The sequence below is a fragment of the Solea senegalensis genome, linkage group LG2, assembly GCF_019176455.1.
Source record: "Solea senegalensis isolate Sse05_10M linkage group LG2, IFAPA_SoseM_1, whole genome shotgun sequence".
Classification (NCBI taxonomy): domain Eukaryota; kingdom Metazoa; phylum Chordata; class Actinopteri; order Pleuronectiformes; family Soleidae; genus Solea; species Solea senegalensis.
The window spans coordinates 19,268,777-19,282,225 of record NC_058022.1 but is presented as its reverse complement, the minus strand read 5'-3'; the positions used below and the strand labels follow the sequence as shown (position 1 = coordinate 19,282,225).

The 13,449-nt window shown below is 39.5% G+C and overlaps 2 protein-coding genes across 5 annotated transcripts in view; one reads left to right on the top strand and one right to left on the bottom strand.

Annotated features, from left to right (window-relative positions):
- klf12b (Kruppel-like factor 12b) overlaps window positions 1-1,018 on the top strand; it is a 39,287-nt gene extending 38,269 nt beyond the window's left edge. For all 4 annotated transcript variants that reach the window (XM_044018597.1, XM_044018596.1, XM_044018599.1 and 1 more), the window contains exon 6: window positions 405-1,018. In XM_044018597.1, the coding sequence (XP_043874532.1) occupies window positions 405-586 (182 nt within the window). In that variant the 3' untranslated portion in view covers window positions 587-1,018. The remainder of the gene's footprint in view (window positions 1-404) is intronic.
- A 5,174-nt stretch (window positions 1,019-6,192) lies between these two features.
- klf5b (Kruppel-like factor 5b) lies at window positions 6,193-11,089 on the bottom strand. The gene is made up of 4 exons (XM_044049727.1): window positions 10,705-11,089; window positions 8,959-9,880; window positions 8,430-8,489; window positions 6,193-8,071 (listed from the first exon to the last, which is right to left on the bottom strand). Exons 1-4 carry the CDS (start codon window positions 10,882-10,884, stop codon window positions 7,893-7,895), a joined length of 1,341 nt encoding a protein of 446 aa, XP_043905662.1. The 5' UTR covers window positions 10,885-11,089; the 3' UTR covers window positions 6,193-7,892.
- Window positions 11,090-13,449: the final 2,360 nt, after the last annotated feature.

Here is a 13,449-nt window from a genome sequence, read left to right as displayed (position 1 = left end):
CATCTATATATACATATATATACATATCTATATACATATATATGTATATAGATATATATATCTATATACATATATATACATATGCTATATAACATGCGTAATGCATTTAATGCATGATACTTTAATCATGCATTTGAGGCTGTGTTCCAGTTAATGAAGACAGACTACTAACAATCTAAAATATGTGATGTAGCAAGTTAAAGCAGAAAGTAGGGACCATAAGTTTCAAGGCAAGTAAGGGAGCACAATGTAAAGAGACTGGTGCGTAAGTGCTATTCATACTGCACATATATTTTAGAGAGTTAAAGAGATAAATGACGCTCATTTTATAGCACTTAGAGTTGATGTGATCTGCAAGCTATAGAATGCACGTTCTCAGTTTCCTCCTCTCTCTGCCACTTCAGGGGAAAAGCCATACAAATGCACTTGGGACGGCTGCACGTGGAAGTTTGCCCGCTCTGACGAGCTGACGAGGCATTACAGAAAACACACGGGGGTCAAGCCTTTCAAGTGCGCAGACTGTGACCGCAGCTTCTCCAGATCTGACCACTTGGCTCTGCACCGACGGAGACATATGCTGGTGTGAAACAGACGGAGAGCGACAAAGAGAAGGAGGCAGGAGGCAGAGATGATGGCAGAGATCAGTGGGGGCACACACACACGCATACAGGCACGCACATACCACAATAGCAGCCAGGGGAGCGGGATCTCCCTGTGAATGTTTTTCAGCTGGCCTGGATGCACACACTCACACTCAAACGCACACACACGCACACACACACACGCACACACACAGACACACATACTCTTATCTGTCTGAAGGAGAGGAGACATGGAGGAGCACAGAGCTTGTGGAGCGCAAAACAGGGTCACTTCTGGATCCTCTCTGGGTTGGAAGGAATAGACGGCAGGATCTTTTATTGTCATTGGAATATAATAGGGAACTGTCTTTTACAGTACTGTTCACAAATGTTTCATTTTGATTTTTAAAATGAACTCGCACTCTTCATTTGGACAAAAAAAAAAAGGTATAAAAATGCAATCGCAACTGTTTCCTCTTTTTTTTCTTTTTGCCATTTTTTCTTTTCAATATTATCCATATTGCTGCTTTTCTCAGCATTCATAATGTGAAAGACCCCTATTGAATGGAATGGACTTACTGTGTGAGCAGAACTGTTAGGCCTGGACTGGATTACAGCAAAGGATGTGGGCTTCATTTGGAGTTACAGGCAGTATTTTGTCAAGCCTCCCTCCAAGTCTAATTCATGACCAGCAGAGGGCGCCATTTAATCACGGATGATTTGCCAGCTGGAGTCTGCTGTTCTATCAGAGGCGTCCCGAAATAAAAGCTACAAACTCTGGACTTTCAGTGTTCCCATTGCCAGCAAACCATAAAAAAACACCACCTCTCCGGATCAACCTCATCAGCACCTCCACTGTTTCTGAAACTCATTGCTTTATTCCAGTCAGTGGAAAAATGACATTGCATTTCATCCCACCAGCAAAAAAGAAAACCCCACATCATTTCTGATTTACAGGGTCAGATTACCCAGATAACACCAGTGCTATTCTTTACATTGAGCCTCTTAAAGTCTTTTGGTTGATTTTGTGCTGTGATTAGCAATCAGTAAAGTGCAATCTTAAAGGATTTCAGTATCACAACATTGATGTTTTTTGATTAACTCTTGCTGATGACTGCTTATGTCTGAAAAATACAACCCCTCATGTACAGTTCACTTTGAAACAATCAGAGGAGATTTTCCAGTATGTGAAGAGACACATAATAGAGGCACCTTACAGTCTCACGCTTTCCTTCTGTTTTTAATATTTAGCTCTGGTTTTCTCGACTGGGCTCCACAGTGAAGGGAATTTGTGTTGGTGGTTTTGCACAGCAGCACTTGACCATAAGCTGACTTTGACACCAGCTACAGTGTTACACAGATCGCGTGGTACCTGATGTACAATACAGAAGAGCAATACATTCTGAACAAAGCGATAGGACGGAGTGTCAACCTCCTATTCGATCTGTTTGCTAATGTCAGTATCCAAGGAGAAGTCTCTGGTTGGGTCAGCCCCTCGTTCTGTATCATGACACCCTCGTGTTACCGATTGGTTTGTAGCTCCAGCACAAGACTCTAATCTTACGTGTCTTAGTTAATGAGTTCCTTTATTTCCTCTTATTATGTTTTGTTTGTCTCAAACAAACTTGAAGAGTTATCACCTCATATGTTATTATCTTATTTGCCTGCGATTTGGCTGGGGTTGTTGTAAAATGCTGAAAGAAAAAAAAAAGAAAATCACACATGCATTCACCTACACACACAAATATTACACGTACACATTTACACACATATACCATATGATGCATGTGCAGTAGGGCTTCACTTTTAATGCAGTTACTGGCAAATATAACCACGGAGAACGTCACTTAACCCTTATCAGGTAGCCTAATTTTTATTGTTTTAATGCTCATAATAGGAGACATTTGTGCAGGTGTTTCCAATGTTGTTACGCTGAGGAAGAGCCGCAGACATAAACTTGAGATATCAAGCCAGCTCATATTATTTCATAGTGCTGCTAAATGTATTTATTGGACCGAAGCCAGTAAAAGGAAGTGGTAACTTTTCTGATATTGCACCTTGAAAACCGTGCACTTACATAACACGTCACACACACACACACAGGTTTGCACAGCAATTCTTCTTAGGACACTGCATTGACTTCCATTCGTTTGGACAGCCTAAACAAAATGTTAATGCCCATCCCTAACCTTAACTTAACTTAACCACAATTAATATCTTAGCCCTAAACTTACGAGGCTCTGCTTCGTTAGGACCAGTCTTTGGTCACCGTGGTCCTAACAAGGTCAGTGTTTATGCCAGGGAAGGTCCTAAACAGGTAACAAATACAAGTATACACACATTACACACAAATACACACATGCATTGGACGTCCTGTACTTCAGTAAAGTAGCCAAATCCAGGAGGTCATTTCCACACATTCACCCAATGTATGTGACTCCCCCGTGATGTAATGGAGAATGAAAGTGTATCTTGTCATTATTTATGCATATTGTTTGTGCACAGCGTCATTATGCCCAGTTGTATTAACATTTTGGCAAAAAAAGAAAAAGAAAAAGCATATCAGCACCTTGTTTGTTTCGTATGATTTTCAAATGATTTTATTTCAGATGTCGATTTATAAACAAAGTAATCATCGTCATATTATATATATATATATCATCCATATAATGTATGAGATCTGTTGATGACTGAGGGGCACTTCATCATTGCATATAACTCTTTTTCTTCTGTAAAAAGGATCTTTTGAAATGTTGTAATATATGTGATAGTGAAGACGGAAAATTATTGATTACAAAGTTCTACATCCTGTATATACATTGGAAAAATAGGGCTTTTGATTAGTAGATGCAGGATATACATTTATACATGTAAAGTCTTTTTTCCAGAGACTGTAATTTATCTAATTTGGTATACAGTGAAATGGGGCTAATGGAATTCATCATGTAAATGATCATATGTGGTGTTATATAACTTTTTTTTTTTGTCTTGTTTTGCGGTTACAAAGTTCATGATCAAATAATTTTATTCCCAAGGCTGAATCAGTGTTTGCTATAATCAACAAATTATTTATATACATTGACCGTATTAAGGTACTCGATTCCCTGTGTTCTTATTTTGCCATACCTTTGACAAAAAAATCTTTATTGATCAAGCACATATCAACAACACATGTACTCTACTAAACAGTATATGACGTTGCATGCCTTAATACACCCGTTTTTAAACAAATTCGATTAGACTTGAAGTCAGTGTCTCCACAGGACAGGGTGAATTGTATTTCCCTTCAGCCTCTCTTTCCTCATTTTAAAGCATAATTTTGTAACGGTAACCAGGGTCAAAGTTATGCAATAATAAAGAATAGTGCCTCATATCACAAACGACTGCTCTGTGCAGGGTTTCGATTTCTATTATGTGTGCTCAAATTAATACATTTCAAGGGAGAAATCCCGAATTCTGGAGAGAGGAAGCACAGACAACGTTATGCAAGTCGGACCTCTAACGTTTAACTCTCTTTTCGCACTGAGCCTTACACCGTTGTGTCAAATGCAGCATCCTCCCATAACACATTCACAGGCTGTTTATAGCTCGCATTATCACTTTGCTTGCAATAAGTCCTTTCCTCTACGGGAACGAAACTGAGTGACAAAGGCCTCTTGATGTTTCAGCTTCAGCACATTCATTCAACAGAGCGATTCCATTAAAAGATAATGAGGGATCGTACTCGCAGGACAAAATCCTGTGGCTGCGATTCCAGCTGTAGAGTGATGCCTTTGTTTATGAATAATGATCTTACACTTTCTATCAGTTCAATATCTATTTTTACTTTCTGTGTAACATCTGCTTTTGATTTCCTGGTTTTAAAAAATTTTAAGTAGTGAAGCCAATGCCTATGTTTCAAGTTTGCGGATATTACGTACAGTAATCGTTGTTCCTGTATTTATGTAAAGTGAGTGTAGTGTATATATATATTCAGAACTTTTTTTTCATTCTTACTGTTTAAAAGAATTGTGATATTGCTCAGCATCGCTTCAAAAGGGAGATCTTGCTCATGGAATTCCACAACTGTAAAAGAAATTTTTACTCCTGATATTTTTCAAAACTTCAAGAACAGGTTGTCCTTTTTTTTTCTTCTTCTTTTTTTTCCGTTATGCTTTTCTTTTCTGTAAGAGTTGTTTAAGTATCCAGTCAGTGTTTTTGCCTTTTTCTCTGTATTTTTCATATGGATGGAGCTGTGAAATTAAAAATAAGTTCAAACATATACATGTATATTAATATGAATGGAGGCATGAAGGTTAATAAAGTTGCATTTTGTATGTACGCTGGTGTGGAACAAGTTGCTCTCTATGACTGAGTGGGGTGTTGGTATGTGGTTTTGATGTCACTTGGACATCTGAGTCGTGTAGTCATGTTCACTGGCATTCACAAACCTAATCTTGGTATCAGGGAAGCCATTTTGAACGATAGCTGATATACAGCACAGCAGAGTAAATCCGATCACTACGGGAAGGGGAAAAGATTTGGCACAACGATAACTCAATTCTCGATATTTAAAAACAGTCTATTTAAAAAAAAACATACATGTGCAACAACTCTGTCCCGTTTGTGGTTATTTTTTAATGTTACGCTACATTGCATGTAGTGAAAAAGAGTTCCCGTGAACAGGTTGCACTTAAAAGAAAACGCCCCGTACATCCTGCACGGTGCTCTATTATGAATGGATCTGGATGAATGGGTTCTGTCTGCCAGTAAACGGATTCCAATGATTACAATAACAAGGCTTCAATTCCCACTCGGCTAAGCATTTTGGTGTGCAGTATATCACATGGGTGATTTATTACTCACACTGTTGTGTAAGCTACACTGTACAAGTAAAGTACAGTAAAGCAAATGAGGGTGATGGAGTAACTATCCACACGGGGAACTCCCTCAGCACTCAGGACAAGCTCAGACATTTTCTGTGGCTTTTGTCAGCACCTCTGCCGTGACTCATCTCCAAGACACTTAAAAGTAATAAAAAAAATAAAAAAAAAAATACACAAAGAGGTGATCCTGTTTTGATCGCATTCAAATTGCTTGCACTGTTGTGAGTACAACAGCATTCCTGCAGAAGCAAAACAAAAATCATGTGTGGCTGATCCAGAAACAACAATAAATTCCTTTTTTTTCCTTTCTCTCATATTGATAAGAAAACATCATTCTTTTATATATTGTTATATTATTATATTTATATTGAATGAAAAAGTCCCTCTGTGTACGGCTCAAATAAATAATTATTATAAATTGTATTGTCTTTGACAATAGAATAAAAAAAAAATACCCAAACGAAACTAAGCTGGATTCAAAATCAAAGGCCGTAATTATAATGTGTTCTTTTATCCATTCTTTTAAGAGCATACATTACAAAACCTCACCACCTGTATAAAGATGAACATCATAAAATACTGTTCATTTGTGGTCAACAAAATAAAAAGTATAAAATAAAAGGCTTGATGCTCCTTGTTTGTTTTTGTCTGTTTTGACTAGATTCACACAAGAATGATGGAGTGAAAAAAACAAACTTCCTAAAACATATGAAATGTCAGACATTAAAAGTGTTTCACACATTTAATTTTCAACGCAAAACCTTTATTTGCATCATGAGAGTCACATGGCTTCATAGCAGTGTACCAATTTAGGTTACAGCTTTTTTTAAGCATGTTTTGAAGTAAAGTATTGTAAAACTTTACATGTGTCAAAATATGTGTGTGTGTGTATATATATAGAAGAAGAAGTATTGCAATATTTCACTGGCTCATACTCCTCTGAGCTGCTATACCTTGGCTGGAGAGAGTTTTGACAGCATAGACTGTGAGAATATTTTATAAATCGATCCTTCTTAGGCTTCGTTAAAAAATAATAATAATAAAAAACAGCTATACAACAACCAATGGATTGTATCCTCGATGATCAGACACGAAATATACATCTTAACAAATTATAGAAACTTCCAAAATCAATTTGGTTAATTATACATTAATTTGGTCATAAATAGAAATTGATGTGTTGTGGAAATAAAAAGGGAAAGCCAACATAGAGCATCATTTGTTTTTCATTCTTCCAAAAATAGGAGAAAAAAAAAAATCAGTTAAAGGCACTTTCAAAGGTGTTTGAATTCACTGATCAGAGTCAAAGAAACCAAAAGCTTTCACATATGTTCAGACTGGCAGGTGCTCAGTCAAGGTCTAAAAAAAAAACATCTTAACACTCAAAGAAACCAGTTTGAAACCACTTCAAGGACGACAAACCGTCAGTGATTCGATGTAGTAATCCTGTTACGACCAGAACAAAGCATCTGAATGGCAACGTCCAGGCTGAGAAATAAATAACTCCGACTCACTGCTTAAATGTCACATACTCAAATCTGTTGTAAACTATGTCTGAGCAATGTGTCACATACAGTTGAATGTAAAATGACATATCGCTAACTATTTCTCTGGTCGTGAAAAAACATTCGTCTCTGCTGAAAAACAGTGTCCTCGTGTGTGTTGGGTTGTAAGTACAGAATGAACGTGTGAAAAACCTCTTTCACTTCAGATAAATCAACTTTTATCTTGACCTAGTTTTGTTTGGGGTGAACAACTATATTATGGCAGTGATTATGCTGGAAGGACCGCACTCACCAGTAAACATCCCAATATTACGAGGGCATTGATGAGATCCACGTCGAACTGATACATTAACATGATCACTATTGCAACAACACAGCATCAGTGAGGGAAAACTAACCTGTCTCAAGATGACCAAATAAACCACAAACTCACGTCTATTAGTGGGCGAATAATCCACTGCTTGTTGAATTCTGTCAATCATGTTAAGCCTCTGGACTAAACAACACATCCTTTGACCTCCCACTTCATTAACTGATCTCTCTTAGCACTTACATTACATGGCAGTTTGCTATTCATTCATTAAATGCCCATATAACATGTTGTCAATATAATCTGTACACTGAAACGCTTGAAAATCATGATTTTATATTTCCTGAAAAAGTGTTGGCAGTAAAACAAAGTCTTATGAGAGTAACAGATTATATATTATTGTTATTATTATTATTAGTTTTTGACTAACTTATTAAATATCCCCAAAGTACTGGGATACACACATGGAAATAAAATAAGGCAACAGTAATATTGAGTCTTTTTACAATGAAATAAACAATTAGTTGTGGGCCAGCACTGCTTAGAAGTGGAATCATCCACAGGTTTTTTTTTTTTTTACGATTTATCAGCTTTTTGCTGGTATGGAAATGAGAGTTCTTTGAGGATTTCTCTAGCGCTGGTGTCTTTTCATGTGCAGGGCCAGGTGGTCAGAGCGGGAGAAACAGCGGCTACACACTCCGCACTGGAAGGGCTTTGCCCCTGTGTGTTTCCTCATATGGCGAGTCAGCTCATCAGAGCGAGCAAAGCGCCACTCACATCCCTCCCACGAGCACTGGTACGGCTTCTCTCCTTCAGCACAGAAAGACGAAAAAGAAATCAGTCAGCAAATATCTTCACACATATTCCTTAATAAATAACACCATTTAAAACAATTTCTTCACGTCTCAAACGACTCATAAATAGAGTTTTGTTGAGATGAAAACACTGATACGAGGCCTCAGCTGGGGGCCATTAATCACAGCGTGTCCCGTCGTTCTCCCTGTCCCCCTTTATGAGAGCTGCAGGGTTTATGTGATTTGACAGCAGTGAGATGTGGGCCAGGTCTGTCAGTAGACAGAATGCAGCTGCATGCCAAGTGCATTTTTCTGCCCAGCAACACTCATCACTTTCACCCCAAAATAAGAATGCAACTCCAAAATATTTGTACCTGTGTGGGTCCGTAGGTGGGCTTTCAAATGAGAAGACTTGGTGTAAACTTTCTTGCATCCTACAAAAAGAAAGAGCTTGTTCAGTCCTTTTATATTCAAAATATCTACTGTATACACAGAGTACTGTATGTTGTGAAAGTTTAAAGGTCAAGTGTGTAATCATTTAGGTGGTTTAACTAGCAGAATTTGAATATAATAATCATTGGCATATTTGTACAAGTATTTAATCGCTTTAAAATAAAAAGCATTTGGTTTTCTGTAGCTTCAGAATAAGCCCTTTTCATATTATTCTATGCAAGAGCCTTGCTTTATTATCATCTATGTTTTGTTTTTGGAGGTGGAGGCGAATTATGCAAGTCAAAAATCCCCTCAAGTGTGCAAAGGTCAACGTACTTCCCTAAAGCTCTTGGGAAATGGAAGGAAAAGCAGTGGAATCCTTAAATATTTGCAATCTGCAACCTCACCATTAGATGTCACTAATTCTTACACTCTGGATCTTTAAGAGCTGCAAATGATCATAAGTCTCACCTGCAACATCACAGTGGTGAATCCGCCGTCTCTCCAGATCAGGATTATTCCTTCTGTTGTACTTAGCTGGAGCCGACTGGGCCAACACTGGGGACAGCGGGCCAACACCTGTTGTCGTCTGAACTGAGGACAGACTTGAACGCTGGACCGGTCCAACACATGGACTTTGGATTACTCTGGCACAGGAGCTTTGGTCTGCACCTTGGATTGGAGCGGCACTGGAAGTCTGCCCTGGATCAATGGGATTATGGGTGTGGAAAGTTAATTTAGAGGCAATACTGGCTTCATAGGAGGGAGGTGGGGACAGATTGTGAAGGAGCCCCTTCCTCCTGTCTGGACTCGGGGGCTCAGAGTTTGGAGGAGAAGGTGGCAGATAGGTCGGTCTCTGCTGATGGCCTAAGTGTTGATTGAATTGAAAACATTGACTCTGAGGACTGCCTGCAGGCTTGGTAGGATTCTGCACTGGGTTTACATGGACGTTCCCATTTGGAAGACTTAGCGGTGCCATGTTGAGGGAGTTCAGCTGCGATCCATGAACGAGCTGCTCCAAATCAGAGTTCAGCAGCTGAAACAGGGGAACATCCTGGAAGTCAGGCACTTCCTGTTTGATGAAAAAATGACTGCTCGCTGTGTCGACTGTGCCCAGAACACCTGGGAGTGTCGGTGGCGCCCCGTTGCTCTGACAGGTGGGGTGCATCAGGGAGTGTGACGGCTCTGATTTGATCTGTCTCATAGTCCTGCAGAGACCAGGGTGCAGGTATGTGATGTCAGGAAGGAGCAGGCTCATGTTGACACTGTAGGGTGAGGCAAAGTCCTCGGGGAAAGGTGGTTCTGGCATCAGAGCGCCATCCCTGCACGACATTTTGGAATTTACAACTTCCTGTGGCTGTGGAGACAGGTAGCTGTCCATCTCTGACTTACCCTGAAAAACAGAAGTAAATGAAATGATGTGTTTGTGGATTAAAAACAGGGTCATGTGAACAGAACAGAATTATCTAAGGCCATATTCAGAATAAGCAACAATCAGATTAAGACATGTGGAGTATTGTGATTGTAGTCACATAATCAGATTATACAATAACATTCTATGGAGTTTTTGGTTCAGAGCACTGGGTGTAATGTAGAAATATAGTATATATATAATATAGCATGTAAAGGCTCACATTGATTCTTGAAAGAGCCTCTTTGTGAAAAACCTCACTGGACCTGTTCTTCACTCTTTATTTATTTTACTTTAAAAATAAAACAGATTGTAGATTGTTTGGAGTCGTGTCCTGTTCAAAATGACAGCATGTGCGAGCGTGAACGTGGACACATTTGGGGCCTGTGTGTGTGTGTGTGTGTGTACACAAGGCCACATCAAATACACACACACACACACAGCAAAGACGCACCAGCCTGAGCCGTTTATGAAATACATGGCTGAAATTAGAATATCCAGTTGCTCTGCTGCGCTATGTGCATCTCCTCCTCACAAGTTTCAGGAGCGGGTGCAACGTTTCACATCCCAGCCCTGCCCCTGCTGCCTGTTCACTGACTGTCAGCATCAACACACTCATCCAAAGGCGCACGGGTTTTTGTCAGCATAGCTGCTGTACATGTTATACCACAAGCAAACGGGCCTCTATCTCAATCTTACGCTACACCTCCGTGAATGAAAACGCACAGTATTTCACGCCACCGCGCATCCGTAAACACCGTGGTGCCGATGTAAAAAGAGGTATAAAAAAAAGCACTCCTCCCTACCACATTGTACTCATGAAAGCATGAAGTTCCCGGGACGGCATCCCTCGTGTTACACAGCACTTGTCCATGATCTCCACCTCTCAGACCGTCCGCTGTCAGTGGCGCGGTGGTTTTGTGGAGAAACTGCGCGTCCTGCTGCCCCGGAGCAACCCAGACGTTATTCCTCACAGCAGCGGCCATATAGAGGCAGATGTACTGTCTAACTATCCGAGATCTTTAAGGCATAAATTAAGCATATGTTTTCTTCTTTTATGTTGTTGTTTTGTTTTGTTTTTGTTTCGAAACAAAACAATCTGCACGGGAAAAGCGACGCGGCGGCGGCGGCGGCTGTCAAATCTCCATTCTCCCTGTTTTGCGCTGGCTTGTCAAATTACGCAACTGCGTGGTATCAGCGCGTCTGCAGGGCGGGGCTGAATGAACATGAACAAAATAAACAGCACTAACTAGGCGATCGGGATACACCTATGCGTAATGAATACTGTGGTTATGGGATGGGGGTTATGCGGAACAGAAACGATAGGTTACTGAACATGTGCGGGTAAACAAAGAGGCAGATTGCGGGGAAGTGAACCTGTCACAGGTTCCAATGAAGAGTCGCTTCACATTGAATGAATGTGAGCCATTGGTTTAATTCGGGGCAGGAGTCCTCAGACTTGAGGGGTAGCTTTAGTTATGTGAGGGACAAAAACAACTCATAAAATAACATTTCCTCAGTGTATTCCTTAAAAAGATCTATTCTTCAGTTCTTAGACAGATTGAACTTCTACTTGAGCGAGGAATGTTTTTTCTTACAGTTTGAATGTAACAAGATACTTGGATGCCAATTTGATTCATACTGCAATTCGGATGTATATCAAACCAAGTCAATTTTATTTATAATAATACATTTTCTGGAAGGGCTTTACCATCTGTATAGCAAGTGACACCCTCTGTATCCTTAGAGGAAAAAAATCCACAAAAAAATGGGAGAAAGCATATAGAGAGACAGTATAAATGTGATTGTCTTTTACTCCTTAAACCATAATAGAATGTTACATTTCTTGAGACAATATCCCATGACTCATATTTCCAAAATCAGTGCACATCACACATGTCAGTCAGTCTGACATTCATCTGATTTGTAAATAATATAACAAACACAATTACCAGGTCAAGTAGAAAATAAAGTGTTATGTGGCCCTGCCTGTACCTTGTGTTCACTGAACTTGTGCTGTAAGAAAATACAATTTAATCAAAGTAACTTAGTCTCTCACAACAGACACTTAACAAGCCTCAAATGAAAGAGGAAATACACAGATGAACACATTTGCTGTGTGGGGTAAATTAGCAACTGCTATTTTTAGCTGATTTTGCTCATCAAAACTAAGTCTAATTCTAATTCTGGGGGAGAAAACACATTTTCAAATTGACGGGGAGGAAAAAAAATGATATATTAACTTTTAGATATTTTCTCCACCCCGAACTTCTTCAGCCAAATTGAAACTGATATGTTCCTCCGCTCTTTGTCTCACCTGTCACTGTACATGGAATCAAGCTTGCGCAATTTTTCCTTCGTATCATCTTCAGACACAGTTTGTGATTTTCTTTGAGCCTCCAGCACACTTGGGTCCTGGTGTGGCATGTTAAAAACGCCACTGCAGTGCAGCTGTCTGTCAGGACTGCATACTTGATGCCAACATTCCTCAGCCATGCAGTGAAGCACACACACATAGTACATTGGTAGTGGATGTTTCCATCAAAATAGCTCAGCATTTCACTCAAATTGTGCATTGTGTATCATAATTACAATCAGTAACATATCAATTTTGCTGGAGTAATCTGTTGGAAATAATGCTAATTCATTTCTTGCTTAATTGAATAAAAAGAACCCTGAAGAATTACAGACATTTACTGAAGCAAAGAGACCAGAAACTATCCACATGCAAGCAGGTGAAAGAGAAGAACTTGTTTTCCTAAAACAATATTAATTTATTTGATTAACTTTAGCTCTATACTGCAGATGTTTGGACTTCTCATCCACCTTATTTGCCTTTTGTCGTGACATTGCAGGGGCTTTGTCATGTGATGTTTTCATCTGCCCTTGTTTGTTCTTTATATCCTCAGGTGTACTTCAGTTATTTGGCTCAGCAATGAAAAAATAATCAGTAATTCAACCTTCGGGCCCCTTGAGGTCACAGTGACAGCAGCTTTCAGCCCCAGCGTAGCAAATCAGAATCAACTTGTTGGAGTTTTCGGGGTTTTTTTCTCTCACCCCCAAACACATGGTGAATGAAGTATTACCCCAAGTCAGTGATCATGCCAGGGCAACAAGCTGGAACTGGAAACACAAGTATGACACAACACTGGGACGGCCTTTGAGGTTAAGCAACGTGATAATAAAAAAAAAAAAAAAAGGTCAGGCACTGTTTGTAAAGGATGTTTCTTTAAGTGTGACATTCACTGCCACTCCCATCTATGTTTTTCTTCAGGCAGTTTTTGTCCTCTTATTAATGTTGTAACTACACCCTTTAAGGCTTGACTGAACAAGTTTTAATTGTGAACTCCTCTGAGGTTGAACAGGGTCATGTGTAAAGAAACTGGAAGAAAAAAAACAATGTGGACACAGTGGCTCTATAACGACATTTTACTCTGAATAAGCTGTAAATGTTAATCGTCTAAAGCTGTTTATTTGGGGTTCATACAGAAAGGGACCCTCTTGTAATGTTCTCTCATTTGCGGTCTCTCAAAACTGTAATTATAGTGACT

Bases quoted from the DNA above. Each gene is read 5' to 3' on its own strand.
- klf5b (XM_044049727.1), bottom strand. From the start codon at position 10,884: ATGGCCGCTGCTGTGAGGAATAACGTCTGGGTTGCTCCGGGGCAGCAG. The intron at 8,490-8,958 runs GTGAGACTTATG...TTCTTTTTGTAG, and splicing joins TCACCACTGTGATGTTGCAG to GATGCAAGAAAGTTTACACC. The intron at 8,072-8,429 runs GTACAAATATTT...TCTGTGCTGAAG, and splicing joins CCACCTACGGACCCACACAG to GAGAGAAGCCGTACCAGTGC.